Below are 10000 nucleotides of genomic sequence, written 5' to 3'. Positions count from 1 at the left end.
GAACAACAACTGTACATTGTGTAAAAAGTTAATAAACAAATTACTCCTCGAACGTGTTAATGCCACTTAAGGGTTCTAATTCAAGCGGTAATTATTATAATTGATTTCTGGATCTTAAATGCAGCTTTCATAAACCGGAATCAATTAAAATTATATTAACCAAAATTTTACGTTTAATATTTTCCTTCAGATTTCGAGGTACATTCGTGGAATCCCACCCAGCCTCGTCCGTCAAGAGTACAGTGACGTCAGAAGACCATCCTGACCTGACCTTTTCCCTGACCCTTGTGAAGTCACAACCTACATACACCAACCCTCAGCAGAATTGGCAATTTGTATCTGATTATGCAGTGAGTGGCATGATTTCGTGACGTTGTAACTATTTAGGTCATTTGACACTGCAAAACTACCATTATTGAGCACAAACTTATACTCTAATCCTAGTTTTTATAGAAACGTAATCAAACCATTGTCAATGTCAACACTCCTATTAATTGAAATTATTTTAGACAGTAGTGAAAGCAATGAGGTCTGAATTTATATAAACAAAAACTATTTTTTTCCATATCACCTGAAGTAGGAATTACCTCTAGCAATTAAATGACGAAACCTTAACAGAAGGTATTATGTAGTTAACGCAAACTACTTTGATTCAACTCTATTTTTAATCTAACAGGTGCGGGACTACAGTGGGCTTTATATCGTACGTCTGTTGCCTTGTACAGAGAATGAAGATTTACTATATTCATTGCCACTAATTTGTAACCCGAAGGACCTCGTCTCTTTCGACCTCCAGGTAAGAAAGAATGGTACTAGTAACTAAATAATATCAGAGCAAATCCAGCAGTTATATTCTAAAAGAGATATAGGTCGATATGTTCACCAGGCTGACATGAGTCTTTTTATAGTTTATATATGACATATCTGTTTTCGACGTTAATAGTTTATATATGACATATCTATTTTGATTGTTGTTACTGTTTTTAGAATGATTTATTGTTAATTTGTTCTCATCATTTATTTATTTCCCTATTTCCTTTCCTCACTGAGCTATTTTTCCCTATTGGAGCCCTTGGGCTTATAGCATCTTGCTTTTCCAACTAGGGTTGTAGCTTGGCTGGTAATAATAATAATAACTGATGGAACAAATTTCTCTCAAGAAATCTATTGAATGAGGTCATTCATAAGACAGTATGTCACAGTTAATGTTAGGAAATCTAACATATATTAAACGATGCACTGATCTCTTTCAAGCTAAGGTTATTAGTCTCATATCCACACACTTAAAAGAATCAATATATCCTACATTCAAAACTTTAATCTATCCCTGATTTCATGAAATTCATCCTTGTATCAAACAGGTTCGGTTCCAACAAGTGTCTGATCCCGTGGCAGAAGAGTTTAGTCTGAACACCCAGTTTCACCTGACGAGGAAAAGAGAACTCTGGCTTTCCAACTCCAATTCAAATTTTGACAGCGATTCCGATGTCTCCTTTTATCCAGGTAATATCACCCAGGTTATTTTTCTCGAATGGTATAGAAAGAAACCTTCTAAAGAATTTGAAAAAGGGGAAGGCATGAAATTCTGCTTATTCCTCTATGTCTGGTGTCTCTATCATGCTTAAACCTTGGCAATTAGACACAAAACTTTCACTCTCAATCAAAGCTTCTATCTACCTGGCTCCAAACATTTAGTGTCAAAAGTGTAAATAAAAAGAAATATGACAAACCAGTTATTCAAATGCTCCTTTAGATCTATACACAAACCCTTTTAAATATTCAGTTAAACTGGGAAAGGCAAAGGCGACAGAATGGTATAATGTAAGGATAACTGGAAAGAAATTCAGAGTTTTAAAATGAAATAAAGGATAAGCACACTATAGCAATGCATGGCACATTCCAAGAATTGTCTTCATAAGACGAATTGAAAAGCATTTCTCGCAAAACAAACTTCGGTAATTGTTTACTACACCACGCTCTCCGTTTACTCCAAAATAATGCAATCCTGCAGTTCTCATCTTCTTGCACAGTAATTAGATGGTTATTTAAATTCTGGGAAAGCAATAGTTAGCAAGATATGTTGAGGAAGGGGGAAGGGGTTATAAAAAGGAAATAGCTCGGTTTCCTCACTAAACGACTTGGAACAGACATGTCAACATAGTCAAGCAAACAGAATTCGTGATGCCAGCGTACATTTGATATACTGTATATTCAAAATATACTTAATCAAAAATTGAGTGATTACTCAAAAGTGTCACTATTTGTAAATTGCATATTTTATGGACACTTGAGTGATTAATCCATTTTTAATTAAGTATATTTTGAATATACATTATATCAAATGTACGCTGGCATCACGAACTTCTGTTTATGTACGCTGGCATCACAAATTCTGTTTGCTTGACTATGTTGACATGTCAGTTCCAAGTCGTTTGGTGAAAAAACCAAGTTATTTTCTTTTTATAACCCCTTCCCCGTTCCTCAACATATCTTGCAAATTATTGCTTTCCCAGAATTCAAATAACCACCTAATTACTGTGCAAGAAGATGAGAAGTGTAGGATTGCACTATTTTGGTGTACATGGGGAGCGTGGTGTTGTAAACAATTACCCAAACTTCAATATAATACCGCATTATGGTGGGGAAAAAAAAAAAATGGAAGCAAGGTTCTGAGAGGCAATACAAGAAGGGAAACTCTGAAGTTTAGTGTTTAGTTCAAAAACTCTAAACTGCCTTACAACTACTCCATTTCCTTCATATCTCCGTTCCTTTTTATTTCAGGATACAGTCATAGATCAATCATTTACCATCATTACTCCAACGGGTAATGATAAGCAATTTCATTTGTACATTCCAGCTGCACTGATTCACAAACCGTCTTAACATTTTTCCATTCAAGGAGACAGAATCTACGGACGCATAATGATTGACCCAGTTCAAGCCTTAGGGGACGGGTTCCACGTGACCCTGGAAAAATGCTCCATATGTACTGGTATAGATGGATACATCCCAAAGTACGACCCCGGGGCCGACGAATATGGATGTGCGGCGGATTCGCCAAACCTCTTGCATAATTTCAAAATAATAGTAAGTTAAGATTACATGTATTTCTCCGATACTGCACTTATTTATATGCATATGCATGTACACAGGAGTTCCTCGCACACCTAGCTCTAAGGAAGTGCACCATTACTGAGCGGAGAGTTCCTTTATGTAGCCCCTACAGCCACTGAAGCCATCTCACCCAGGTCCCTACTCTTATCTGTTTGGTTACTTGCATGCTGTGCCAGGAATTCCTCTGTCCAACTGTACATCTATCTGTATTCATATATGTTCGAAAACCATTCAACTTTTGTCATATATACAGATACACAGCCTACATGTGTAAGTCTATATCTTTTTAAACAGGTATATCTAGTTATATACGTGTGTATAAACATAATGACTGAAAGAGTATCTATCAAATTACTTTCTCTCTCCTCCCCCCCCTCTCTCTCTCTCTCTCTCTCTCTCTCTCTCTCTCTCTCTCTCTCTCTCTCTCTCTCTCTCTCTCTCTCTCACTGTAGGATAAGGACGACCCAGAATCCGTCCGACTCGAATACGAGAACATTGGCTTTAACGCTCGTCTAGCAGAGGACGACCCAGAGCCAGATGTCATAAGGCTCTTGAACGAGCCAGGAGCTGATGGATTCTCGCTTGATCCTACACCACTTTTCCAGGTAGGCTATATTCCTAAAAATTCCTATTATTGTATTCTTATATTCCAAAATTTACATACATTCTTCTGGATAGGCCTAAGACGTTACTAAACTCGTAAAACATTTCCGTCGAATAATATGACTAATTATGGAAGATGTGAAAAAAATAAAGGTAGAGATACACAAAAATAAAGCATATATATATATATATATATATATATATATATATATATATATATATATATATATATATTGTATATATATATATATATATATATTGTATATATATATCAAATGATTCAACATGGTTATATGTACTGAACTTATATATTCAAACTGGGAACTAAGTAGAGAAAAAAAATCTTAGGGAGCTGACAATGGTACTTTTAGAGTTATAGTACACACTATAATATATCGCTGTCACTACAGCATGATTACATATCTTAAAACTAACGGCATTTTACATAAAAAAAAAACTCATTTAAAAGAACAAGTTTGATAGCTACTTATTCCATGTTGATCTATTTGTTATTTCACTATTATTCTACGGTGTTTCAATTCTTTTGCCATCAACCTCTCCGCCCGCTTTTCTATTTATAAACTTAGGGCCTTGGCTGGAAGTAAATAGGTCAAATAGCTACACATTATCATCATCATTATTATAAAGCAATACTGATGACAGCGTTTCTCGATAGCCTAAGTCAAAATTCTTAATTTTCTAGATCTAAATAAATGTTTACCATTACAGGTGGCTCAAGGAAGGCAATGGTTCATCCACTGCATATATACAGTTAGGTCAGAAGAAAACGCTGCCAGAGGCATTGGTAAAAGAGACACAGCCATTTATGAAAACAAATCACACTCCCACGAGAAGAGAGATGAACTTCATATGGTAAACAGGAGATTGGGAGATGGTAATCCACAACATAAGACAATAAGCAACAGATCCATTGGGGTGATGAACCCCATGAACTATAGCACCTACAATTTGGGAGGCCCAATTCACTCAAATGTTAATCATGAAGAAACGGGGCATACTGTAAACCGAGATGTTCTTCTGAGAGCTAAAACCTTTAAGAAGAAGATTCGAACTAAAAGAGGTCAGGTTGCAAGAGGGTTAAAGGACAAAAATCTGAGTCTTGGTCAGCAAGGACGGGGGACTAATATGCATAAGTTGTCTTTGTCGATTCATCGGCCTAAAATGAACGCTGGGCCAGGTTTAACTCAGGTAAGCTACTGCCTTCACACAAACACATTCTCTCTCTCTCTCTCTCTCTCTCTCTCTCTCTCTCTCTCTCTCTCTCTCTCTCTCTCTCTCTCTCTCATTGTTTTTTTAAATGAGTGGAAACTTGAATGAACATGATCATCCAAAAAGCACATATCCCTATTGCATAATTCTCATAAATCTAGAACCGTCATTTAGAAGCTTTTAATGAGTCAAAATTATTCTTATTAAATTGAATCATAAGAGGAATTAAAGAAGACACAATATACTGTACATAATGAAAGGTTAACCATTGTTTATAATCTACACATAACTAGGCTTAAGTCAAGTTATCATGAGGGAGGTGAAGCCCCACTCCGTCAGATATAACGTTTAACTTAATCTGCATCCCTGTACTTCACTTTATATTTTATGGCAACAATGGTTATCTTAGGTTAAGCTGTACCATTGTACTTTAATTGGTTTCGTTCTTCACCATTAAAATTTGAAGAAGGGGGTTTTGTATTGAGCTAACCATGCTTTTTCCAACTAAATGACAGCTCATCAAAATCACAGAAAGAAAATATCAGTGTAACTATACTGGAACCTTTGTAGTTGGTTGTGGCACAGTGAGTGTAAAATTTCAAAGATTTATGACTAAAAAATCATAATTTAAATGAGAACTAAACACAAAAAAACCATCTAACCTAAGGTTCTCCACCTAACCTAACCTAGGAGTCGTATCCTTACCTACTTAACCCTGCGACCTCCATTAGACTGCTTTATAATTGACTTACCCTAAACCTACTGTAAGTCTCAAACCTCTGTTTGCTTCTTAATTGGCTTCTATCCTTCTCAGTATTTCGTAAATCGTAAAGCTACCTTCATGTATTTCAAATCAAGATAAACAGCATTTTCCCCTAAAAGGTATTCGATTTGATAAATAATGATTAAATTTGCTCCAGTTCCAACGAACAACATTCATCCCACGATATTTTATCTACGTATTCCCTAGAAAGTTTAAAAATAAGCTCTACCTGCAAAACTGGGAAAAGGCTGAAGTTAGCCTAGCCTAGACTATATTTTACTTACATTTATAAGTTGAGAATTATCTACGGTTTCGATAAAATATAAAACCACTGTTTCATCAATAACAAAGAGCTTGTATCAATCGAGTAAAAAGGCTAAAACAAAATTACAATAAATATCGCTACTTCTACTTACAGGATTCCAATCTATTACCGGTACCCCTGATGATAAGTGTGGCCTGCTTAGTCGTCTTCTTGGCAACCTCCTTGGTGACAGCCTACATAATCATCAGAAAAAGAAGCCTTGGAAAGGATATACCACCAGGATATAAAGCAGTCGCTATAAATCCAGATTATAACATCACAAATCACTTAAAGCCGAATAATAAACACCGAACAAAGGTTGACGAGGAGAACACAGAGGTTTGAAATAATGATCTACAACATAAAGAGTTGCCAGGTACTGTTTAAAGATTTATTTACAGGAGGCGTTCATTTTACTAGAATTTGACATTAGAGTTTTAAGTGAAGCTCGTTGGCTGTGTTTCTGCCTATAAATTCTAGGTTGTTATTTGCAGAATATTTTTATAATGATGTTGCATATGTGCAGCCAGTGTTCAAATGAGAGAGAAGTTTAAAAGATACAATAATTGCCTAAGCTGAAAACAAAATATTACTGCAACTAATACTGTAGAGTGGTAAAAGTAAAACATGGAATGATCATTATTGTCATTACTAGCTAAGCTACAACGCTGGTTGGAAAAGCTGGGTACTATAAGCCCAACACAGACATCTATGTAAGCCCAAATCATGGTGGTTCAAATAATATAAGCAAAGAAGCTTAGAAAATTTTAAGAATGCCTACAAATGTGCTTTGTGGAGTGAAAAGTTGGAAATCAACAACCACTGAGCGTTGTGCCTTCCTAGAATACTAATAAGTGCTTTAAAAAATATTCCTCTTAGTGTGCTACGTGTTTGAAAGATTAATGTCTCTAGTAACTCGTTCATAAGAGAAACCCTTTTTTTATCGATCATAAACCCAATATTTCTCATTTCATGTTTTTTGTTTCTTCTGTAGTGTAATACAGTATAAACGAAAGTTAATACAAACTTGGTGTTCAAAGACTCGTTAAGAGACTAGAAAATGTAGGCCTATTCATAGAATAGATATACATTTTTATGAAATTCCTAGGCAATGATATTATTTGAAGTTTTTTATGCATATACGATTCAAACTTAGATTTTAAGAACATTTATAATAAATAGAAGGAATATAATTAAAACACAAAAGATTTCAGATAATTTTATTTTTCTATTTGTTATATTTTGAACTAGTTTCTTTGAATAATCATACATTTAACATATGTTAGTGTTTATGGTCTTATGTGACTGTCATAACCAGTGTAAAAACAAAATATATTACTAATTTCATCCCACTTTGTTCTGTCCATCATCTGAGTTAACTATTGCTTAGAATGTATTCAAATAAAAAAAAATACTGTGTCATATTATTTTAGATATATTTCGTTGTCATCTAAAACGTATTTTGTGCGAAGTGAATAAACATAATCCTTTTTACAGGGATGTTTATTTCGTCAGTATTTTATAATTGCTTAAGCTCAAGAAAATGAAAGGTAGCACTAATGATAATGTAACTATAACAATTGCTTAAACATGTTTATGAAATAAAATGTATATACATAAATATGTATTATATATATATATGTATATATATATATATATATATATATATATATATATATATATATATATATATATATGTATATATATATATATATATATATATATATATATATATGTGTGTGTGTGTGTGTGTGTATGTATATATATATATATATATATATATATATATATATATATATATATATATATATATATATACAGTATATGCGCATATATATATATATATATATATATATATATATATATACAGTATATGCATATATATATATATATATATATATATATATATATATATATATATATATATACAGTATATGCATATATATATATACATATATATATATATGTATATATATATCCATATGTACACATATATATATATGTATGTATATATATATATATATATATATATATATATATATATATATATATATATTATATATATATATATATATATATATATATATATATATATATATATATATATATGAATGCTAGCTTCTATGTACCGTCGGCTGCTATGTACCGGCTCCTACGTACCACTTGTTTGGCTTATATGTACCATTGTTGAGCTGCTATGTACTGGCTCTTATGTACCACTACTCTGGCTTGTATGCACCAAACAAGGCTGCTATGTACCAGATACCAAGTAAGGAAATAGGAACACAAAACCACAAACATTGAAATTGTATACATTTATTAAAAGTTTTCAAGCAATAGAATTCAGCATGCTGCATTGTTGATACATTCTTATTCATCTACATGATCCATCAGTTCGGCACAGCGGTTTAGAAAGTCTGATGTTGATATGAATTTGTTCTCATATTTCATCCAAAGGTCACCAAGGGCAATTAGCTTAATGACAGCATGCTTCCTTTGGTATCTGTGCATTTTCTTTTGTGTAACTAGTTTTACAATGACAGGAATTCTACTGACTTCATCATGGAGAATACCAATTAAGAAGTACATGTTAATTGAATTGGTTTTTGCTACTCTGTTAATCGCGTGGTGCCACCCTTCTACATCGTTGTTAGTCCGAACAGGGCGTTTGTAACAGCTCCAAGAATGTGGAGGATGCATCTCATTCCTGATCCATATTTTATTATAGTAAGTAATGATATCTTTTAATCGTTGATCAGGAAGTGGCTGGCTAGTGATATGGCGAAAAGCTGGCTCTATATGTGATGGAGGTAAGTTTGGCAGCGCCATTGACTGCTGAATGAATTGTCTTACAGCGAGTTGATTAATATAGGCATTTTGTAGACCTTGTGTTTTTACTCTTCGGTACACTGTTTGGGTCCAGTGAAACCAGCAGCCATGAATGGAAGCCTCAGGAAGGCACACTCGCACAGCCGACCATAGTGCTTTCTCAAAATCCACAACAACCTCACAAACTGATGTTGGTGTTAACTCAGTGATTTTTCTTAGGACAGCTACGTAGTCCTTTTTCTTTCTTCTTGACATTAGGACAAAGCACAATGGAACCTGTTTCAAAATTTCATCCTTCTTTATAAAACTGTGAACGCCTAAGGTTGAACAAAAGGGGTACAAACAAGTTTAAAAGTGCCGTATACGTACCAAGTTTTAGACTTGGACATGTGTTGCAACTGAATAGACGTTGCAAATATGAGATGCCGTTGCCCATTTTCAAATAGATCAGCTTGAAGAAAGTCCTGGGGAACATGATCTCTGTTTAATTAAAAACTGTTATCTTCAGGGTGTTTTGGATGGTGTCCTTCTCTGGCGCGATTGGTGCATCAGACTAGAGTGTTTATATTTGGTAAAGGAACATCTGAATTTTCACAGCTTGAGAGTGCTTTCTTTACTATTTCCCCAGATGATGCAAATAGGCATTCCAAAGCTGACTTTTTAACGAAAGCTCGTGTTGATGCTTTTGAGTTCAGCACCAGGATCCCCAGGATGTGTGTGTCGGTGGTGTCCACTTTTGAAGTTCATTGTTCCTTCTTGCTGTGAAATTGTTGCATAGCACTTTTTACCACGGTAGCTGCATATCCATGTTACTGATACAGACGACTCTTGCTTCCTAGTGTACGTTCTGGGTATAACTTTGTAATGGTTTATATTAACTTTGTAAAGTTTAATATTACAATTTACATATATACTTGTGTTAATACTATTTGAGGTACATAGCAGCCATGCATGGTACATAGCAGCCAGATACATAGCAGCCAGGGATGGTACATAGAAGCCGGTGGTACATAACAGCCAACGGTTCATAGACGCCTGTTCCCATATATATATTATATATATATATACTGTTTATATTATATATATGTACATATATTATATATATATATGTATATATATATGTGTGTACATATATGCATATATATGTGTGTGTGTGG

General features: G+C 34.2%; 2 protein-coding genes and 1 pseudogene across 2 annotated transcripts in view; 1 reads left to right on the top strand and 2 right to left on the bottom strand.

Annotated features, from left to right (window-relative positions):
* The window catches only part of LOC137617185 (mitogen-activated protein kinase kinase kinase 7-like), a 365910-nt gene extending 359646 nt beyond the window's left edge, over positions 1 to 6264 (bottom strand). Inside the window, exon 1 of the mRNA XM_068347062.1 lies at positions 6127 to 6264. The gene's annotated coding sequence lies outside the window, so the exon portion shown is untranslated. The remainder of the gene's footprint in view (positions 1 to 6126) is intronic.
* LOC137617665 (FRAS1-related extracellular matrix protein 2-like) overlaps positions 1 to 6359 on the top strand; it is an 8977-nt gene extending 2618 nt beyond the window's left edge. The window contains exons 3-9 of the mRNA XM_068347667.1: positions 191 to 350; positions 677 to 796; positions 1362 to 1503; positions 2900 to 3087; positions 3567 to 3719; positions 4447 to 4926; positions 6129 to 6359. Of these exons, the coding sequence (XP_068203768.1) occupies positions 191 to 350; positions 677 to 796; positions 1362 to 1503; positions 2900 to 3087; positions 3567 to 3719; positions 4447 to 4926; positions 6129 to 6359 (1474 nt within the window). The remainder of the gene's footprint in view (positions 1 to 190; positions 351 to 676; positions 797 to 1361; positions 1504 to 2899; positions 3088 to 3566; positions 3720 to 4446; positions 4927 to 6128) is intronic.
* A 1906-nt stretch (positions 6360 to 8265) lies between these two features.
* On the bottom strand, positions 8266 to 9872 carry LOC137617664 (uncharacterized; annotated as a pseudogene).
* Positions 9873 to 10000: the final 128 nt, after the last annotated feature.

This window comes from Palaemon carinicauda, chromosome 23, assembly GCF_036898095.1.
Source record: "Palaemon carinicauda isolate YSFRI2023 chromosome 23, ASM3689809v2, whole genome shotgun sequence".
NCBI classification, from domain to species: Eukaryota; Metazoa; Arthropoda; class Malacostraca; order Decapoda; family Palaemonidae; genus Palaemon; species Palaemon carinicauda.
This window is presented reverse-complemented; position numbering and strand designations above follow the sequence as displayed.